At 37.1% G+C, this 23,088-nt stretch overlaps 1 protein-coding gene across 2 annotated transcripts; it reads left to right on the forward strand.

The window, feature by feature from the left end:
• The first annotated feature begins 529 nt into the window (after positions 1-529).
• cpe (carboxypeptidase E) lies at positions 530-22,805 on the forward strand. Of its 2 annotated transcripts, none has more exons than XM_055158603.1 (9): positions 530-956; positions 17,234-17,436; positions 17,983-18,150; positions 18,670-18,787; positions 19,591-19,773; positions 20,235-20,374; positions 20,473-20,572; positions 20,906-21,024; positions 21,762-22,805. In XM_055158603.1, the coding sequence occupies exons 1-9, from the start codon at positions 722-724 to the stop codon at positions 21,858-21,860; spliced, it is 1,365 nt and encodes a 454-aa protein (XP_055014578.1). In that variant the 5' UTR covers positions 530-721; the 3' UTR covers positions 21,861-22,805. The 2 variants fall into 2 exon arrangements, with proteins under 2 accessions (XP_055014578.1, XP_055014579.1); XM_055158604.1 differs by having other exon boundaries at positions 17,234-17,430.
• Positions 22,806-23,088: the final 283 nt, after the last annotated feature.

Below are 23,088 nucleotides of genomic sequence, written 5' to 3' on the forward strand. Positions count from 1 at the left end.
TGTTTAAATAAATAATAGGTCAATATCGATTAGAAGGGGTCAGTTTTTCTTATGGTCCTGCGGGGTTTTAGTGAGGACACTCCATCTCTGCACTGCACTAAGGACACACCCCTGCTCCATCCTGCTCACATAGGTGTAAATGTACCTGATATAAGCAGGCACCAAACAGGAAGTTGCTTGCTGGAAATTACGGCCACCCTGTAGTTTATCAGTTAGATCACTGTAATATATGGTGTGAATAGTAAAACTACATCCAAGTATGAAATTGTGTTGCGTTATACTGAATACTGAATAATCCAAAGTAAAGAAGGAGATCCATTAACTTGGAACATTTGGCTTTTGAAGAAATGCAAAACCCTGCTATGTTCACAAGATTTTAAGTTCCAACATGTTTTTCTTTTCATTACATTAAATTAGCTTACTAAAATTGTACATTTTATAAGACAGTGTTGAGTAATTTCCGTAGCATAAAGATTTAGCAATTTCACAAGCTGTCCTTTTGGGTTATTGTGAAAGAATTGCCCGGATGTGTGCTTGCCGCCTTGTTGTTGACACATGTGGCGTGCGTAAAGAGCGTGCGCTCAGGTACAGCCTCGCATCACTCGGAGAGGGAGAGGAGGAGGATATTAATAGCTTAAAGCCAAGCTGCAGCAGAGATAAGGCTTGGGTGCGAGCCTGACACAGACAGACGGGTTTAGGAGAGAACCGAGGACAGGTCGAGATGAAGTCGTTGTTTTGGGTCGTGCTTTTGGGCGCTGCCGCGGTGATGGTCCGCGGCGGCAGTGACGGGGAGATCTCCTTCGAGTATCACCGCTACGAGGAGATGCGGAAAGCGTTGGTGTCGGTATGGCTGCAGTGTCCCACCATCAGCCGCATTTACACCATCGGGGAGAGCTTCGAGGGCCGCGAGATGCTCGTGCTGGAGATGTCCGACAACCCTGGAACACACGAGCCAGGTCAGTGTACACACGCGCGTTACAATGCGGCAATTTGAAGCTCCATTTCACCTCTTTGTGTGGGCTGTAAAAAGCAAAGTGGCAGCTTATCCAGTCATGAAGTTGTAATAGTCTATGGTTTATGTTTTATTTATTTATTTGGCCTGTTTATTTGAGAATCTTACACCGATTCACTTTTTAATGTTGCCAGAAGATGTAGTTAGGGGTAGCCTATAATAGAATAAGAGCAGAAGTGCATTAAGTATACTTGACTTGTCTCTCTAAATAAGCCTGTTTTAAGACTAATAATAGACTATAATGTAGGAATTATACTCAAAATCTAGTTATTATACGAAACTAAAATCCTAATAAAATCTACACAATATTATATAGTTCAGAAGTATTAACCAGAGAACAATTTATTTTAGAGTGGATTAGATTATTCTCCTGGAGTGCACAGACTGGACACTCATCTTGTCCTCATTTAGTCTCATTTCGTGGACATAAAGCCTCGTCGTGGGGGTCCTCTCCAAGCAGGGCGCAGGTGTGTGGAGCTGAGGAGCTTGGGGGCCTGTGGTGCAGAGCTTTACGTTGCCTTCTGCTGCTGCATCCCTTCACGGGAGATGGGAGATTGTGCCTCGCCAAGCCGCCATTTTACCACACGATAAGAATCTCGCTCCTCGTCGAGTCGTGACTTTGAGGAAACATCTCAGCGGCTGGGAAACGGGCCACGGCTCATTTGGCTGCTGTTCACTTCACTGTTTCAGCTCCAAATCAAAACCACATGACTTTGAACTAATGGACTGGCTTTTACGCGCGAAATTAGCAACGAAAAAAAAGGATCAGTTCAACGGCCAAGAAGAGGGCCTGTTTTTTGTTAAAAGTTAAATAATAGCCTGATACATTGCTTCACTATGAAAGAAGGAGAGAGACAGACAGAGAGAGGAGTGTGGGAGGAACATGGACATGGAGTAGTTGTTAGCTGGAATAGGAACCAGCCACAAGCCCAAATGCAAACGGTTAAAACTAGAGAACATGACTGATCTCAGCAAGGGTCCAGAGAAAGCAGGCCATATTGAAATGAAAGCCAGTGGAGTAGCCTCAAACACTAATAATATGAGTGCATTTAAGATTAGATTCACACTGATTTTAAAATTCCGTATTTTTGTCAGTTTGTGAAGGCTATCAAGAAAATAGTACCGAATTTTGGACTGAGATATGACCGCTTGTATATAGCAGAGAAATTTGTACATTTTTCTTTTTTCTTTTACATATGCAATAATTATACCAGCCCCTTGCTATTTTTGCTACCTATTTTGAATGTATTATTATTATTACCATTTATATTGTTGCTCTTTGTTACTATATTATATTGTGATATGCGAGCTACTCTGTCCAAATAATTTCCCTTGTGGATCAGTACAGTTAGTTTTAGCTTGGTTTAAATGACAACTTAAAGATATGTTACCTTTTTTCCACAGTATACCATTAAATTGATCATCTCAGACCTGTGGAGAGGTTTAAGAATGCATGTTTTCATAGTTTTTTTGAGCAATAAAGATGCTTCTGATTAAATAAATGCTAGATAGACAGGATAATAGATAGACAATGCCATACTCTGGAACATTTCAGGCAAAGCTGTACCATCTCCATGAAAACAGGCAGTTTGACTGACACTACCTCCCCCTATAAAAATGACAGTGGACTTTTTAACATTTATTTGGTCTAATATTTTCACATTTACAACAGTAACCTTTACATGGGCTTATGTTGATCCTCCAGCTATGTATTCCAGACTATCTGTAATAATCAAGATTCTTACTTCAAAATTTAGACATTGAAATAAAAACTAAAAATATAGCCTCCAGGTCAATAGTCTTAACAGGTGCATGTTCAAACATATATTGATTTATTTAACAGGGACAAAGAAGGCACAACATCAAAAGAAACATTAGAAATTGTGAAAACTACTAATGCTAAGTAAGTAGAATGGAATGGTAGAAAGGATTAAGGTGAATACAGACAAAAACGGGAAGTCTCCAGTGGTTGGGCAGCCAATCAGAACGGAGCCACTGTCCTCTCTGTCACACCGGAAGGATAAGGATTAGTCTTTGGTACATGCAGTCTGTCCAAGAGTCTAATGAATACAGCAGTAAGGGCAGTGGCGTATAAACAAAGATCAACCAAATGAAAAATGCAGCTTTCCAAAAAATCTGTGGCTTTTGTATTTAAGTAACATGGAGTTATTATAGGTACATGAAGGCCAAATTACTAATAATAGTACAAGTCACTGCTCATTAGTTGTAGCCTTAAATCAGCATGTGGAAAGCCAAGTCCAAACTATTCTCTATTACTCTCATCCAAATGTTTTTGGTTTTTTTTGCTAATTATAATCTTGCTTGCTATACCAACCCACAGTATTTAAAATAATAAAAAACTAAATAAAATAAAATCATAATAATTTAAGGGTTTCTTCTAAAGGTTTTCTGGTTGGGTCTGCTTGTGCTTGTCTCCACTGATATTTGGCTGTTTACCCATGATGTTTTACATGATGGTGGTGTTACAGATCAGATCTGTGGAGAGGTGACCCCACTCCCTCAAAATCATGCATGTTTTTGAGGGTATTTTTTGAGCATCCCTATGGAGAAAAGCAGGTGGTAGACCCTCCAACTGAAAAATGACATTGTGCACCTTTCACTTATTATGATATTAACTATTTGAGTCCCAATTGCACTAATAGACTCAGTGCCATGTTAACGTGCATCATGTAGTTTTACACATGGGCAGCTTCTTGGCTCGTACAGTAATGATCAAATGCATGTGCGCTCTAAATGAGGCCGTAATAGTGTGGTGGGCGTACGCGGGTGACTCATGGTAGCCATGCAGCGTCCTTATTGCTACCAGATGATTTTCCAAACCCGCCGCTCTGTACAACTTTGAGCCCTGAAAACAACAGCACCCCAGCCCTGCTCCTTCCCTATCTCTGGTACTATATGGGATGTAACATATAGCAGACATAAAGTGGAAACCTACACCAGTGTTTGACAGGAATTCACCAGAGAACAACAGGAAAGCAAAAGCAGCTGAATAGAATGTTGACATAATACTGACATTTCAAACTTGATTTCTAAACTAAGGAATAGACTTGAAACTTAATACAGATTCTGATACCACGCATGGGTGTATAATAGTCTTTGTGGTCTATACCTATACTATATACAGTACATGTTCTGAAATAGCTCAAGATCATTCCAAAGCTATTCAGAAAAGGTTACTAGTAGGGATGTAACAATAACCAAAATATTGTGATATTGTATCATCATAGGTCTCACAATAATATCGTGGACCCTCACAATATATCGAATTACAAGTCTCTTTGCTTAAATGAAGAGTTATGGTGCAGCAATAGCTTAAAAAAACTGAGGGAACTACATAGACCATGATCTTTTGCTCCATTTCAGTGCAGACTACATGAAGAAATAACAGTTCTAAGCACTTTTGAGTCTTAGTTCTTTATATTAAGTCTTGTCAAGGCATTTTAAGAGGAAAAACATTAACAGTTTTGTTAGCTACACAAAATATTGCAATAAATATCGTACCGTGAAGTGTATATCATGAAAATATCTGACAGAGATTTGGATATTGTTACATCTCTAATTGTGAGCCTCCCCTCCATATCGTGAGCTTTCCCACGATATCACAATAAATATTGCACCGTGAGGTTCATACCGTGATGATATCGTATTGTGAGACTTGAATATCCTTACACCACTAGTTACTAGTTTTGTTATTGATAAGTATCTGATTTTCAATGTTTCTGCCAGCACTAGCACCTTCACCTTCTACTTTACTGCTGAAAATACCAACCTACTTTATCTTTTGCTGTTTAGGCATTGTATCTGATTATTACTGTTTTGAAAACTTGATAAATAGAAGTAGTTTGCAGTGGTCCAACCTTATTCTTCATTCTCCTAAGTCAACCCTTGGATCTTATCTACTGAAATAAGTTTATAATAATGGTTACCACGACTCTCATGCTAACAGTGTAGGTCCAGTTTAATTCTAGTTCAGATAAAGACCTTTATATAGGCCTGTGTGATTTTCTCAGTATAAATTCTTGCTTAAATGAGTATAGTTTAAATACAACTTTTAATCTAGTTAGTATCTGGTATCACAACATTTCTTTAGTCCCAACAACTGTTTCTTATTGAATCACCCAAATTATATTATAGTGAGTTGTTTATCTAATTATCTAGCAGCTGTTAGCACTGAAAAAGGCTTGTAATGTGTTCAGCACCTGTGCGTCAATTCCATCAATTTGCCTCCTATTGTCTGGAGACACAGCCCCCAGTCTGTGATCTGACCCAGGCACGGCTGGACCTAAAGGTGGAGCTGAAATAGCGGTTGCCGTGGAGACCGATCGGCTTAGTGCACTGAGCTGAGGGCGGCAGTGTGCGCGGGCCTATGTTGTCTGTGATGTGTTCAACCATCTGTCATACACCGCCGTTTGTACGAATACTCAGCACGCAGGATCCAAGATGGCTGACACATAAAGGGCAGTAACGTAAAAACAGCAACAATTGAAACAATTGAGAAACAATTGAATGTAAATTGGATGCAGTAAATTCATTCTTATATGTGGATAATAGCTCTACTACTCATACTTACATGCTATTTCTTCAAGTTACTGACAATACCTGATGCCAATTATGTCAGTGAGGGTGGAGACTTTCCTGAAACTAAATCTACGTAAAAATGGTTCACATATGCTAAGATCCTATGCTCTTTTTTTTCTCTCTCCCCCTTTCCATCTCTAACTTACTCTCTCCTCCTCTGTCCCTCTCTGCCTCTCTCTTTTCCCTCTTTTAACCAAATCTAAGTTAAATGAAAAGATTTTAGGGATACACTGATGTGATACTGGGATCAGATATCAGTTCCAAGATATTATTTGGGCCGAAATCCTTTTTGGTCTAAAAACTGGTGCATATAATTTGGAAAATATCAATATTGTTTGTTTTTAGCATTACACCTGTTTTTGTTTAGTGATTCAAAAATTCTACTGAAAAAAATGCCTACATTATTCTGTATTTCCTTTTAATTTGTATAGGATAATGTTTTGGATTTATTCAATTGCAAGTTTGCCCAATCCATGGTGCATTACTTAACAGACAAATTTTTTTTTACTTGGCTTAGTTATTTGACTGTAGTTGTCACTCTAATTCAAAACCATCTGCCTAAGCTATCACATCCACATAAGCATTAAACCTGTACTGAAAGAAAAGATGACTTAACAGAGAGCATGTTTACGTTGCACAGCTGTCTTATATTTGACTAGGCTCTCTCTCTCTCACTGTATCTGGTGTGGTGCTTGCCTGGAAGCATTTACCAGACTTGAACATGCTGTAACTCTATATTGGGGCTTGGGCTTTGTCTATAGAAGTGTAAAATTGGAGTTGGAGTTTTCAGTAGACATTGGCATTATCTGTGCATAAAGGAAGTATATAATCTGCACTAGGCACGCACACCATCCTCCTGACCTGGTTGACAAATCTGAAACAAGTGAGAAGTAGATTTGGTGTTACAATACTAAAATTATGAACTCGATTTTCATACTGATTTAATACTGATTTATATCACAATGGTTATAAAAGCAACTGAACTGAATGAACAACAAATCTTTAAAATTACCAGGTGCTAATATAAAGCAATATTATTTGAAAACCATTTCGAAAAGGTCCAATGTTCAGTACTCATTTTAGCCTCAATACGGCGAGACACTAGCCAGGCTGGCACCACTTAGTGCCTCCGCTCAATTTTATTTCTCTCCAGTGATTAGGTCAGGAATCAGAATACACTAGACCGTTTGCAAGAACCCCGGAAGTGCAAGTTCGGTCACCAGCCAATCAGCGAAGAGCCATACATTCTGTGTTGTCAGTGATTCCCCAGATTGAGGATTTAAAGCCGGAATAAAGAGAATGTTGAATTTTATCAAGGGGAAAGACATTATTGCCCTTCTTCCTACGGGAGTTGGGAAAAGCTTAATATACCAGTTAAGCGGTGCATTACATACTTCACGACCCAATAGTAGTGATTGGTTAAATGAAAAAAAGTACCCGCCTACCGTCGAAAGAACAAATTCTAAAACCGGCTGATGAATCAGGCTACATACTTATGTCCCTTTAGGAGAAAAATGTCTTTTGAGAAAACAACCTTTGAAGTCTATAGTTGATTAAATTAAACTGTAAAACATTTTTCCATGCAGATTGAACAATATTGTTGTTTCCACATGAAAGCTTGTATGCTAAGAGACCAAACAAACAAAAATTGAACAAAAGAGTTTTGCCTGTAGTGTCTCCCCTATGTGGGTAAAATTTGCCAAGCCTCTAGAAATCTCCAGATCGCTATGTCTCATGCCTCACCAATGCTGTAGTTAGTGCTGGGTATCATTAAGAAGTTGCTGATACGATACATACCTCAATACATAGGCCACAATACTATACATACCTCGATACAGTGCACTTCCAGTTCCATACAATATATTTCAAATCGATTCAATACGGTTCAATAAAAAATAAAGGCTAAATCATTGCTGTGATACTAAAAGTCTTTGTTAAACCGCTTCTTGTGTAGTTCGTATGAAATACACACATTACAATACACATTATAATCATCAAAACAGTGAATTGGTCAATTATGTCACATAAACGATTTTCCTTCCTCTAAACAAGCAACAAAACTGTAGCGCTGTAATAAAATAATTTTGTAAAATATACCAGAAAATACTCTGATATATCAATACAGCAGCCCACAATATCGATACTGTATCATCACATTAAACGATACGATATATCAATATTTTGATATTTTTGCTCACCACTAGCTGTAATATTTAGATTTCATTTGTGAGCGCAAATATTGCACCAATGAATAGCAATGAGAGCAATATAGAATGGATATATAGGTGAGCATTTGATATACTTTCTATTATGCTAGTGTGGTTACATTCTTTGTGTATTCCCCATTGACAAAGTATATTGTGTTGCCTTTTGAATCCTCACATCCATTTGCTTTCACTCCAACATCATTGTATTTCTTTCTTTGCAAACACATGTAAATGTTTCCTAATATCATCGTGTGTCCCTTTTTGTGGTTAGCTTCAATGCAGTGTAGCAATAGCTGTTCAAACGCCGTTAATATTTTTCACAGATTATGTAAGACGCCTGTGATGTCTTGTGGCTTTTCTGTTTTCTTCTCGAGTAAGTAATCTAACATGCACGCAAAAAACTGTGTCTATCTTGTTGACATGAGCTATAACCAGGGGTGTATAGAATTTATGGGATAACTTTAAAGTGCAAGTCCATAATTCACATGAAAGGTGATATTAAAATTGACCAGCAGCTTGTTGTCTGTTGAAATCATTAGAGTAAAGTGAAATAGTGGAGAATCCCCCTGCACTGATACCAAAACCAGCTGAGGAACAGACCAGGAATGAGGATGCAAGGAGACACAGCCAAGGGACCAGGAGGCGAGGGCACCGGCCAGGGGTCATTTATTATACATGAAAGGCCTACACTCTCTCTTTCTACTTCTTTGTATCTCTCTCTTTCTCTCTTACTCCTTCTTTCTCTCTCTCCATGTAACTCACTCCCTCCTTTTTTTCTTTCTTTCTTTCTCTCTCTCCCTTCCTTTTCCCTCCAACTCTCTCTCCCTCCTTTCTATCTCTCTGCCCTTCTCTTTATCTCTTCGCCTTTTTATCTTTGCCCTTTTCTCCCTCCTTGTGTGTCGCTCTCTCTCTCTACATTCTAGTCATCTCCTTTCCTTTCTTCATCTGTCTCTTCTCTCTCTCCATCTCTCCTTCTCTTTGCTCTCTTTTCACTTCCCTTTCTCTTTCTTTCCCTGTTTTTCTGCTTCCCCTTCTCTCATTCCCTTTCTATCTAACCCCTCTCCCCTTTCCTATTTACTCAATCTCTCTTTCTTTCATCTTTCTCCTTCTGTCTCCTCTTCTCCCTCCCTCCCTCCTTCTCTCTCTTTCTCTGTGTTTGCCCTTCTCTCCTTCTCTCTTTTATCTTTCTTACTGTGTCTTTACCAATCCCCCTCTCATCTCTCTCCTCCCTGCTCTTTTTCTCTCTCCTCTTCTTTCTTTCCCTCTCTCTGCTATCTTTCCCTATCAAGGCCCCCTCTATCCCTCCATCACTTCCAGGACACGCTGTGCTGTCCTCCGTCTCTCCGTCTGACTGCTTCTCTCATCACCACTCTTCATCCTCTGTAAACATGTCACCTCACCTGGTTCGATTTTTAATTTAGCGTAAAACTTCAGACCGCTTTTGACGAATGTCATGTCACCCCATGATGTATTGTAGTTATGTATTGTTTAACTAAATTTTTTCTTAATCCTGACAGTTTGCAAGCTTAATAGGGGTGTGCTGGAGTTCTAATTGGATGCTTCTTGTGGAGGTGTATTTGTACACACATCGTAATTATCCACTGTTGAAACTGTGGTAATTGGTGCTGGTCGTCACTAAGGGGGTGATTTTCTGAATTACACAAAATAGATGAGTTATACTTTTGTATTTTAAGATGGTTGCCATAATCCAATCCACTTTATTTATGTAGCACATTTCATGAACAAAACAGTTTCCAAAGTGCTGCACAATACAAATAAAACATATACAATAGGAATATAAAATAAAGCTCTTCTTAACTCTACTAGTCCTCGTTAAGACAATAAAACTAGTCAAATCAAATAAGAGCAAGAATACCAATAAATAATAAAAAGGTAAAACACATAATAATAAATAAAAGACACAGAGGACTCCACAACTCATGTGATGTTAAAAGCCAGAGTATAAAAGTGGGTCTTAAAACACGACTTAAGACATTCCACTCCAAGCTTGGGACCAGCCACAGAGAAGGTCCTGTCCCCCCTGGTTTTAAGTCTTGTCCTAGGCACCATGAGCTGGAGTTGGGCCTCGGACCTCAGAGTGCGCGCAGGGGCGTAAATTTGAATGTGATCCATAAGAAAACTTGTTGGCGCAAAAGGTGACATAAACTGTTTTCTTTTAGAAGATGATGTAGTGGCATCATGTTGGGTGTGTTCTACATGTATGTGTATTGGCCAAATAAATCTTAAGATAGTCTGAAAAATGCATTTAAATGAAATATTTTCAGGAGCCTGTGATCAATATGAGCGTTCATGGTTGTGTTTAGGAGTTTGATGTAATACTGTAATATTATGCATGGATCTACTGAGAGGCACTTGTTTAACAGCACAAATCAGCTCACTTATTGTATTTCCAACTAAGCCTGTTCTTTCTATTCAGACTGTGTTAAAAAAGCTCAGATTAAAGTTTAACACTCAGACAGAGCAGTGCTTACAGTCAGCATCACACCATCACACCCCTAGGGGAAAAAATATATTGAAAAACATGTATTTGTACTGTGAGCAGCTTTGCCTCTTCACAGATCTGACCTGTAACTTGGCCCGGGCCTGGTGGCTTCATCTGTCTTGATAAATATTACATACATAAAATCTAATGATTAGATTTATCTTTTATGACTCTCCATGTGGCAATGGTTTAAAAGGTTACGTTCATGTTCTTGAATTTGATTATCTTAATTTCAGATGGAGATGATGAGCCCATGTAAGCTCAAGGAAGTCAGTGTTGTTTTTGAAAGAAATATTCAAACTTATCATCCACAAAAGCTTTACCTCATCATTATTTGTTTAACATTAGCTCCAAAAACTTCCTATATTAATCTTACATCTTATAGTGCTTTCATCTGGCACCAATCACATCTTTGGGGTTGAATAATGACACCACTTTCACTTTTGTTTATTTGTCCTGAGAGAGAAGATGTGAATTTTGTGCGAGTTTTGTTTCGTTTGGATAGGCCTGGTAATTACAAAGACATTAACCATAAACCAAGTCAACAGATGTGCAATCTGAGCAAATTCTGACATAGAATTCTGATCTGCCTTCCATCTTAAAGTGCATCTGACAGGTTTTCATGTTTTTGTAATCATTACTTGGTTTAGTGGGATAGTACTTGTGGTAAATATTTGTCATAGTTTTACAGTTAAGTGGCAGTTTGTGGAAAAAATGGACAAGAACAGTTCAAAATTACAGGAAGTAGTGGTGAGTTCTAAAATGAAATACCTCTATGTCATGAACAATTCTATCCAAATCCAGGGACAATTTACATGCAGGAAATACAATATTCTGAAAATCTAAAAAAAACATTGGATGTTTTATTTTTATTAGTCTAATCATAACTATTGTGCAATTTAGACATGTTTTCTGATCCTCTATGGTTGTTAGGTAACCATAATGGAATCACCTCTACTTATGTCACATCTGCTGTCCATGTCAGACTAGGAAGTAAAATTCTAAATTTACTGTAAAAATACATACACACACAAAAAAATAGGTCAGATTTTTAGCTTCACTGAAATTAGCCTGACCTATCATTTGCATTTTAATCTTAAACAATATGGATTCTAGGGCTGGGAATCACATGGTCCCTCACAATTCAATATGATACACGATACATGGCTCATGATACGCTATTATCACGATATGGTGATATGTACGATAATTAGGGATGTAACGATATCCAAGTCTCATGATACGATATTGTCACGGTATGAACCTCACTGTACAATATTTATTGCGATATTGTGGGAAAACTCACGATATGGTGGGGAGGCTCACAATTAGGGATGTAACAATGTCCAAATCTCTTGGTTCAATGTTTTCACGATATACGTCTCAAGGTATGATATTTATTGTGATATTTTGTGGAGGCAAACGAAACTGTTAATATGCTACTTTTTCCTCTTAAAATGCTTTGACAAGATTAAATTTACTGAACTAAGACTTAAAAGTGCTTAGAATTGTTATTTCTTCTTGTAGTCTACACTGAAATGGAGCAAAGGATTATGGTCTGTGTACCGGTATGTCAGTTATTGTTACATCTCTAGCGATAATCCATTTCACATGATACTCTGTGATATATTTTTGTTTTGTAAGAACCATATAATACATTTTACCAACAATATTTCTTTGTCAAAATACTACAGGTCATCTATTTTAATCATCAAAACAGTGAATATGTCAAGTGTATTGCTTAAATAAGTGTCCCTCCACTAAATAAGCAACAAAAATATAGTTTGGTCACAATAGCAGCCCACAATAACGATGCTGTATCACTAAACTTAGTATCACGATACATCGATATTTTGATATTTTTGCACACTCCTAATAAATTATAGAATGTTGTGATTTCAAATGAACGTGATCTAAATTTTAGTGAGACTTGAAAAAAAAAAAAATGCTGTAACTTCTTTAAAGGTGCGCTATGAAACTTTTTGCTACATCTGCTTGTTTCTATGGATACTGTATGTCACTGCTCTGCCTGGAATGTTCCACAATATGACATCAGACAACTCTACTCTATCTATCTATCCAGTTAGAGGTGTTTTTACTGCTCAGAAATACCAAAACAGGCCTTCTGATGGTGAGAGCCTCTCCTCAGATCTGACCTGTAACTTGAAGGTAGAAAAGCTTAATGCTATGAAACATTCCAGACAAAGTAATAACATCTCCTCAGAGAAACACATTTGACAGACCCTCCACCAGAATAGTTATGCAATGCACCTTTAAGCTTTGTTTTCATTTGTTTTTCCTTTCATGAAGCCCCTCTCATCTATTATAGACAGAAAGAGAAAATCTGTTTACCTACCCTGAGTCCCACGCATTTGTTCTCTCACGTCTCCACGGTGACAGAGAGGTGCTCCCCCGGTGATGTGGCATCTTCCCCTGTTATGACGTGGTCGCCGTGGATACCTTATTGATCACCACGGTGACGAATGCGAACAAAAGGTGAAATGATGCGGTGCTTTTCGTCAGAGATAAAGGATGCTCACTGGTACATTACACACAGGGAGACGTGGCACTGATTTAAACTGGATATGTTTTTGGATAATGGTCTCTCTATGTTGCTATTATTGAGGCTTAATCATTTATTAAGTCAGTATTTAAAGATTTTTGGAGTATGGATCAATAAAGTCAAAGGACCAGGTGGCTAATATAGTCTACTGCATCTTCAAAGTCTGACAATTAATATTTCCTTACATTGTGTCAGGAAGTAACTGAATAATTGCTCTGAAAATACTTCAGAATTCAGAATACTCATTGAGAGAAACTGTATTAGTTTCATATGGTGACCTTCAGTATACAGTTATAAAATCAATAGAATAGATAAATACAAAACACCTCTTGTGGTGTGTCGAGTGATCTATAATCTATAAAGTGATAAATAAATGTAGTATATCAAATGGTGACACAAACATAACTAGGATTAAAAGATGTTTTAATCCTATAGTATGACACAACCCAATGTAAAAGTACTCTAAGCATTCAGAATACAGTAGGACATGATGATAGACTTATTAATTGAATTGAATTAATGATATTGCCGTAGTCCAAGGGGATGAAGCCCATTTTTCATATTTTCATACATTTCACAAAAGTCCAGTGATGGAATGAGTATTGCAAATTTGTAGTCAAGTAAAGTACAGTTACATGGCTAAAAATCTAGTACTGCTGCCAAAATTATACTTATGTAAAAGTAAAAAGTGCACAAATACTACTCAAGGTACTTGTAGGACCAATAGTAATAGGCAGGCACATTTAATATTACTATAATAGAATGGTAATAGATTAGAAAACACCACCCACCTCATATGTTTCATTATTTTGTATAAGAGATGTATTTTTTTATATTTAATGTGCACAAGAAACAAATAGGATTTTAGACAGGAGATATGTTGGGCACGCACACAGGCACGTGAAGGCAGCTCGGAGGGAGCCTAGACTAGATCCTAATTGTAAAATGTCTCTGAGTTTCAGGTGAGAAATGACAATTTAAGTGAATATTTCTTTCTTTCCTGTGTTGTATAACTTAATAATTTAAGTTAAATTAAGTGTGTCTGGACAATAGCATGGTCACAGATGTGTCTCTTGTGTTTCAGTGCATACGGCAATTAATGGAAGTAAACATACACTCTCTGAGGCCTCTTTATCCAGTCACAAGTGTTACGCACTAGACAGTATTAATTACTAATTATACTAATTATCTATTATATACTATTATTCTATATTTGCTGAATTTTAGACCTGCAATTTATTTAAATCAGTTGATCAGTAAAAAGTTTAAAGCTGAATTTAGGTGTTTCAAACTACAGTCTGCATATTGTTTGAGCGCTGTCCAGTGCAGAGCTGTTATATGTGTTTGTCAGGTTATAAAGGAGCAGAGACAGCCGAAGATTGGGACAGTTGGAACCTGTGCTGTACTCAGTACTAAATATAACTAATTACAATTAGAATTTTACTCAATTAGGAGTACAAGTACAGGTTTAAAAATCTATTCAAAATAGTTAACAAGGTGCTCCACTTAAACTATATACTGTTGTTTTGTCCTTGGGTGAGACACTTAACTGGTCTCACTTCCAGTGTTTGTGGGTACTGTGAATGTGTGTGTGAAGGGGTGAAAGGTTTCTTGATGTAAGTTGTTTTGAGTTATAAAAACCTTATATAGTTAAAGTCACATTTAAAGTTTACCATTTAAACTGAGTGAATAGCTTTAACAGAATGCAGTAACATGGTAACAACATGGTACATGAAACAAGACTCATTCTCTCTGAGTTTTCAAAGGAGCTTCCGTATTAACATGAAAACAGGCACGTTGTAACTGTGAAGGGGGGTAGGGGTCTCCTGGTACCGAGCATCTGTGCTATAGCTTCAGTCACCAGTAGATGCAGTATACTTTAAAGTGTGTGTGGAATGGAGGGAGTGTTTGACAGCACCGTCAGCCTGTAAAAAAAAAAAAAAAAAACCTTTGCCCTGAGGAAAGAGTTAATTGTAGTCTTGAAATCATTAGGTACAACACACACAAGGCTGGGTTTAAAATAACTGGCCTCCCAGATGTGTGCTGTTGGGAGTGTGGATGCTACTTTTGCCTACTGTTGAAATTCTTGGGGATTTTGAGAGCGATCAACAATAACTCCTAAATTTCTATAGAGCTCCAGCTAGGAGTATAGATAGTTGAGAGAATACTGAAATTTGGACTGTTAAAATAAGAAACTGGTTAAACCAGGGCATTTCAGGCATGTTTGTCGAGGTCTAAACTGCAGTTACAACAAGTGCATTTTTTCTGCAAAGAGGATATTTTGGTTAAATAGGTTTGCTATTTTGGCTTTGCGCAGACATGTTGAACTAGCCTGATTCATCAGCTGGTTTCACTTTGTAGAAACTGTCTGACCTCGCAGCATTAGGATTTGTTCCCTCGACGGTAGGCGAGTACTTTTTTCATTTAATTAGTCTATGCTATTTGATCGTGACATATGTAATGCTCCGCTAACGAGGCTAACTGGTATATTAAGCTTTTCCCAAATCCCATAGGAAGAAGGGCGATAACGTCTTTCCCCTTGATAAAATTCACCAAACATTCTCTTTATTCCGGCTTTAAATCCTGGATCTCTGGAATCGTTGACAACACAGAATGTATGGCTCTTCGCCGATTGGCTGGCGCCCCAACTCGCACTTCTGGGGTTTTTGCAAACCGTCTAGTGTATTCTGATTCCTGACCTAGTCGCTGGAGAGAAATGAAATTGAGCGGAGGTACTAGGTGGCATCAGCCTGGCTAATGGTGAAGTGCCTTGAAAATAAATGAACGTTTTACAACTTTTGTCTTATATTATATATTACTATATTATTATATTACAGTCTACTTGGTCAGGAACATTTTTTATTTAAATCAAATTTTCTTTTTGCCATCAGGTTTATTCATATAAGCAAATCTTTAGATTAGTCTTATTTCAATTTCTTGTCAATACTTAAAGCAACAGTAAAGTACTGTTCTTAAGTGTAAATTTTAGGTATCTGTTTTTGCTTTAAATACATTTTAGAGTGGATAATTTTACTTCACTGCATTTGAGAGCAGGATTTTTACTTGAGTATTTTTTGCCCTGGTATCTGTACTTTTACTTAAGTAACAAAATTGAGTATTTATTCCACCATTGCTTTGAAGTACATTGCTCCTTACAAGTATATGTGTTATGACCATGTGGTAAGATCAAATGGGCATTCATGTTCTTTTAGGGTATAATTTCAGGTCTGCATCTGTGTCCACATCAAGCCTTTCATTTGTGGCTAATAATAAGTATGCGTAGAGAATAGCTAATTGTAACAGGGAACAGATGGTGGAAGTTCTGCCAATTAAAATACAGAAAAAAGGAAAAATAATTACAGTATTTGTGTATGGAATCCAAACTTCTTTTGAGGGATTTTACCATAAATCATCAGTACATTTTGCAACAAAATTCATTGCAACCCATAATGTAGTTTTTAGTCCATACAGCAAACATTTCATGCATTATAAAGTAGAAAAATAGATTTGATAAAGATTGTCAGATAATAAATGTCTGGTAATCTATTAGACACTGTGAATGAAAGTAAGTTAAGGTTCTGACAAATGTAAAATAATGAGTGCATTAGCTAACCATGTCTCCGGGGTTTAATTGCCTCTTTAGTCCAGTCCAGCAGAGTAGTTTTAAATGGGAACAAAAGGTGACAGCTTAATTCACTAATTCTCTGTGCTCTGGTTGTTATGGGGCCAAATGGAGCTGTGTAATTTGGTGGAGGGTTTGTGTTTGTGACCGCAGGGTGGACAGGGTCATCAGAGGAGACAATGGAAAAGTCTTATCTGTGACCTCAGCAGCAGGAAGAGAGAAATTTGTTTCCATGACTACAACCTTATCTTTTGAGTAATTTAGGAAATTTGTTTGTGAATGAGTGTTGTAGTTGGACATTTTGCTGGAACTGTAGGATTTATTAGCATTCAAGTTTACATTACATTATTTCATCTGGTGCTTGCTCCCAGTGAGATATATGTGTAGAAAGTCTTCACTCACTCCTCGTTTCTGCTGTCATCTCATATACATCTTTATAATCTAAATATAATGATTACTAAAATAACTGAAATGTATCTGTGCCTTAATTACAGTTATTTTTTTAATGTAATACCTTAAAAACAGGCATTATTACTGTGAGTTGTCTCCACAGATGAGCTATACCATGGCCTGGTTGCACTATCTGATTGTCTCCATGCAGATAGCTTATGCATTACCTTGGAGCATCTTACCACACATAACATTACCACTAGGAAACCAACTTGAATCAACATAAACCATTCTACTTACATAATATATTAACATCTCCTATTATCTGTCTTTGCAGGTGAGCCAGAGTTCAAGTACATTGCCAACATGCACGGTAATGAGGCAGTGGGCCGGGAGCTGCTCATCTATCTGGCCCAGTACCTGTGTAATCAGTACCAGCAGGGCAATGACACCATCATAGACCTGATCCACAGCACACGCATCCACCTCATGCCATCTATGAACCCCGACGGATTTGAGAAGGCCGCCTCGCAGGTAAACGTATGTCAACTTTCTGTCGCATAGTATTCATATTTTATATATATGTCAGGTTGTACAAGTCTAATGGGATTCTAATGAGCTGTTATGAAAAAACATGCACAGGTCTGTAAGTTCAAAACTTGAATTAATAGATGACTCAGTGCAGTATAGGGGTATGTGCAGTCCAGTGTTGCTGTTGTGATGTGATATTGTAATCACAGTTCTTGTCTTTGTCCGCCTGTCCTGTTAAAACTGCACATAGTCTCTGTAACTAGTGTGTATTTACCTATCACGGGGTCTGGAAATTAGCTATATAAGGCTGTAATCTGTCATATTTACATTAATATGCACTGTCCCTTCATATCTTAAATAAATACATACAAATAAATAAGTTTGAGAAAAGTCAAATGCATTGTATAGTACTCCCTATGGGAATAGAAAAACATTTCATTGTTTTCATTTCGCTGTGTTTAACTTTTTTTCTGTTTAATTATTCATTTCAATATTAGTAGTATCCATGCCCTCCATATTTACTTAATGATGTTGCTTACTCTTGTTTGTGTGTAGCCTGGCGAGATTAAAGACTGGTTCGTGGGCCGCAGTAACGCACAGGGGGTGGATCTTAACCGCAACTTCCCTGATCTGGACCGCATCGTGTACATCAACGAGAGGGAGGGTGGGGCCAACAACCACCTGCTGCAGAACATGAAGAAAGCTGTGGACGAAAACAGCAAGGTACATATATTGATGTGCTACTAGCTACTAGAACTTGCTTCCTGTGCTATTCTATAATATCAATATCATATTCGACTTAGAATATTAGTACTTTCTGTAATTTCCCAATAGGTAATAATACTGAAAATATTGAGATCTGACCAAATAATTATTAGATTTCTGTAATCTTCTTTTTGTTTTATGTTTTTCTGAACAAGCCTATAATGAGCATTGGGTGTTTGCTGTTCACACCAAACAAACAACAAGACTTATGTAATATAAGAGACACTGTTTATAAATGAAATTATTGCTCAAATGTCCATTGTTTTGAGGCCTATAATGAAGGGATATAGCCAATATTTTAGACTTTTAACCAAGTCTAAAATATTGGCAAATTAACATTGACTGCCTGAATGAAATTAAACACCTTGTACTTTCCACAGTTCTTAATGAAATGGGAAATTCAAATGACTGACGAATCATAGGCTGTATTTGAATACACCATTTAGCATGACTCATAGTATACTTTTGTCCTTGCAGCTGGCCCCAGAGACCAAAGCTGTCATCCACTGGATCATGGACATCCCCTTCGTACTGTCTGCGAACCTGCATGGAGGAGACGTGGTGGCCAACTATCCTTATGACGAGACACGCACTGGTAACTAAGCATTTTTTTGTTGAATGTGCAATATAGATAATATAACATACATGTAATCCATTATTTATTATACTACATTCTGTTAATATTAATTGAGGAGAGTTTCCTCACCAGACTGAAACACACAGTTGTTTTCATTTTTTTTTTTGTGCCACATTAGGGAAGTGAGCGCCGATATTGCATGGGTATTGGGGCAGTCAGCACAATATTGATTCTGTCAAATGTTTTTTATGGGTTTTCACAGACTTTAATGGGAAGCGACAGTGAAGAGAAGAAAGCTTAAAATTACCTAAGAACTCATTTAATGATGTATGGGCATAATGCATGTTTTATTCGGCATTTACATTTGTTTACATTAGCAACTAGAAGCAATATGGTGACAGGTGACAAATAAAAAACATTACTTTTACAGATATTTTAAGACATTGAAGTGCAAGGAAATAACTATGGATATAGTCAGTAATCAATTATACAGTTACTTGTGTTTATAGAACCATAACAAGTGATTGATAGCTAATCTCTTGTACAGCACATTAAAGACATTAAAACCTTCATAACCTACATTTCCAAACATTTTTTGTTGTTTTCAGAAAGTCAATGTGTATACCCAAATTTAGTTTCATTTGATCTAATACAATAATCAATATAGGTAAAAGCTTCTCTTGTAATTATAATCCAATGTACAAATGTAATAGATACTAATGTAATAGTTTTTATTACAACATTTTTATTATTTTTATTACAACATTTTATATTTTTACTTCATTTTTGTAAACAACATTGTGAACTATTTTACTCATCAGGCTCTGCCCATGAGTACAGTGCCAGCCCTGATGACGTCATGTTCAAGTCTCTGGCACGCTCTTACTCCATGTTTAACCCCGTCATGTCCGACCCAAACCGCCCTGCCTGCCGCAAGAATGATGACGACTCAAGCTTCAAGGAAGGCATCACCAACGGAGGGGCATGGTACAGCGTGCCAGGGGGTAAAAAGAATAACACATTTTAAGTGTGATGTATTCATAAGGAAAATATTGTGATAATAGATAGAATAATTTTATGACACAGACACAAAAATCTTAAAGCTTTATTATTCCAGCAAACACTTTTCTGAAGAATCCATATTGTGAATAAAATATGAGCTGAAATATATAAAGAACACAATGAAACGCTGACGGTTAGTTAGTATCTGTGATTAGTTATGTGGTATTCACGTCTCACCTGCTCAAAATAGCCAAGTCAACAGATTTCATTTTTACGCTTTTCAAATATTTTATTCCTAATGTACTATGGTTGTTATTTTTAGCCTGAAGTGTTTGAAATATTTGAATTACCCAGAAAGATTTGAGAAAGATATTGAGAAAGATTAAGATTATGATATTATTATCATGATATGAAAATCTGTGGCATTTCTTAATAATCATACTGTCTAATGTCCTTTTTCCAGGGATGCAGGACTTCAACTACCTCAGCAGTAACTGTTTTGAGATCACTCTGGAGCTGAGCTGCGACAAGTTCCCCAGTGAGGACACCCTTAAGAACTACTGGGACCAGAACCGCAACTCTCTGGTGAACTACATCGAGCAGGTAGGCAGCCCACAAGGTTGTCCTGTGTCACCTATCATATTTAAGCTCCTTAGTTGACAGATGATTGAGAAAATATAAATATTAATAATGTCTTCCAGGTTCACCGTGGTGTCAAGGGCTTTGTACGGGATCTCCAGGGCAACCCAGTGTCCAACGCCACCATTTCTGTAGAAGGCATAAACCATGACATAACTACAGGTATGTTAGTGCTGAGAATAAAGTAATTTTTACCCCTCTATCATTAAACAGTGTAAGCATATTAGAGGTGAGCTGTGTGCTGTGTAAGCAAAATGAATAGCTGAATATGCTTGCAATGCTTCCATCTAGTGGCCATACTCGGAAATGCTACATTATTAAAAAAATATCAAAATAACGTGCTTCTGTTTTTCTTTCTAAATGAAGGAAAAAAAGTAACACATAATAATAAACATAAGCCTTATATTGTTGTGGTCATATTCACATTGATATAAAGACAATAATATAACTTGGCTTGCATTGCTTTATACATAAAAATACTATGTGTGTTTTTAGCCAAAGATGGAGACTACTGGCGTCTGCTGGCTCCAGGAAACTACAAGGTGGCAGCTTCGGCCCCAGGATACCTAACTGTCATCAAGAAGGTGGCAGTCCCTCACAGCCCTGCCACACGGGTAAGACCAGTTACACAAGGCATTTAATTCTAAAAGGAATTATAAAAGGGTGGGAATGGTTTAAGATACGTTGAAATTCTGATAAAATGCTGAATGGAGGTCTCTGTATTCAAAGCATAAGCCCATATATTGTCTGAATACACATTTAATTACAAAGACTAAGACATAATTTCAAATAATGTATTTGATTCAGACTGTATCATTTGTCAGGGTGAACAAATAAAAGATTGAGTATTCTGTTGATATACTAAAAGTGGTTTTCCTTCATGGTGCTATAAGCATTAAAATACACAGATTTTGTATTTTATTATTTGCTAGCCTTTTATAAATATGTTTTATGCAGTTATATCTGTGGATATTTACTTAGTCTGTTACTGTTTTGTCTATTATACATTATGCACAATTAAAATTTATAAAAATACAAATGCCTCTCCTATTTCATAAACAATCGAATAATAACAATTAGGTTGGGTGCATCCTCATGAAAAAGGTAGTAAACGTGAAACTGAATTTAGACAAGATCAGGGCTAATCCAGAACTTGAGCAGGGCCACACTGAATTGGCATTCAGACTAAAGTGGACTCAAACTAGGACCAAACCAGGACCAAACCAGGACAAATGCAATCAGACACTTGTATAACCTTACTTGACAGTAATTTATCTTGTAGCAATATCTTGTTATGACATGGGGAAGCATTTCAGAATTTATAATAAAACTAATTGTGTGTATCTCTCAGGTGGACTTTGAGCTGGAGTCCATGATGGAGAGGAAGGAGGAGGAGCGGGAGGAGCTGATGGACTGGTGGAAGATGATGTCACAGACGCTGAACTTCTAGAGCCTTTGTCCTCCAGACCGTCTGCACATCGCTGTATTATATTCCACATTCTGTGTGCTTGACCACTCCCAAGAATATATTGTCTCATAATTGTTTTGTTCTCTTTTTTATTATGTTTTGAATGGGATATATTCTTTATAAATGTACACAATGTCACAAGTAACTTGTTGGAATACTTAAAGTGACTGACGCAGGAGTATGTTTGTTGTAAACGGTTGCAATGTGATGAGATTGATGTTAAACTTTCTGTGCTATTGTGTTTTTATTGTAATGGAAATCCATTGCACCCATAAGAAATGAGAGGCTGGCTACCTATATGTATGTAACAAGCACATTACCCTGTTTATCTTGCATCATATATGTTATTATCAACACCAAAAAGCCCAACAACACATATAAAATTCATGCACTATAGGCTAAATAATATTGTCACTGTTTACTGTTATATAAATACATTTTGGACATAATCAGGGACATTAGAAACACTGTAATCATACTTCCATAAGCAATCTTCTTATGTAAGCTTATTCCTGATGTTATCTATGTTGATTTTTTACGGATTGCACAGCTTTTCATTTTAGCGCACATTAAATAGTTATAATATATTCAAACTGTATTTATTAACTAGGTATAGCAAGATATATGTGATTTTGTAAGTAAAGTTGAAAAAAACATGGTTATAATGTCTTATACTGTCCATCTCAATCTGCTGACTCCCAAAGCCATTCCTTTCCATGTGCACTATACTTAAGTAGAATTACAGGAACAAGTTATGGGCGAGTTAATAATCATTTCTATGAGTGGACAATTTATGGAGCTATTGAGCAGATTTTAAGAATGCAAATTATCTTGGTACTATTCTACAGAAGGATTTATTGAATGTAAAGCTATATGATAAAGTTAAATGTAAAGAATGATCTGATCAATAAAAACCCCTGTATGTTGTCAAGCTGTTTTGTTGTCTTTTTTGTAGGGATACCACCACAGGGCAATTTGTCCCAAAGGTTGCAATTATTTAGACTCACAAAAAGAAAGCATCCTGTATTTTTATAGATAAAGCTGTTGTACCTGTAGTTTAGACCTCTACTATCATGAGATCCACTATACATGGTAAATTCTATAGCGCTTTTCCACCTTCAAGGCACTTTACAACAAGGAACCACTCACCCATTCACACACACTTTCACACACCAGTGTACACAGACACTGACTGAGGGCAAGGTGGGCT

The sequence above is a fragment of the Boleophthalmus pectinirostris genome, unplaced genomic scaffold (genome assembly GCF_026225935.1).
Source record: "Boleophthalmus pectinirostris isolate CB_2022bp ecotype Guang Dong unplaced genomic scaffold, ASM2622593v1 HiC_scaffold_22, whole genome shotgun sequence".
Taxonomy (NCBI): Eukaryota; Metazoa; Chordata; class Actinopteri; order Gobiiformes; family Gobiidae; genus Boleophthalmus; species Boleophthalmus pectinirostris.

Excerpts from the sequence above, each read along its gene's own strand:
- cpe (XM_055158603.1), top strand. The coding sequence starts at position 722 with ATGAAGTCGTTGTTTTGGGTCGTGCTTTTGGGCGCTGCCGCGGTGATG. Across the intron at positions 20,573-20,905 it reads AAACCATGACATAACTACAG|CCAAAGATGGAGACTACTGG; the intron begins GTATGTTAGTGC and ends GTGTGTTTTTAG. Across the intron at positions 21,025-21,761 it reads CTCACAGCCCTGCCACACGG|GTGGACTTTGAGCTGGAGTC; the intron begins GTAAGACCAGTT and ends TGTATCTCTCAG.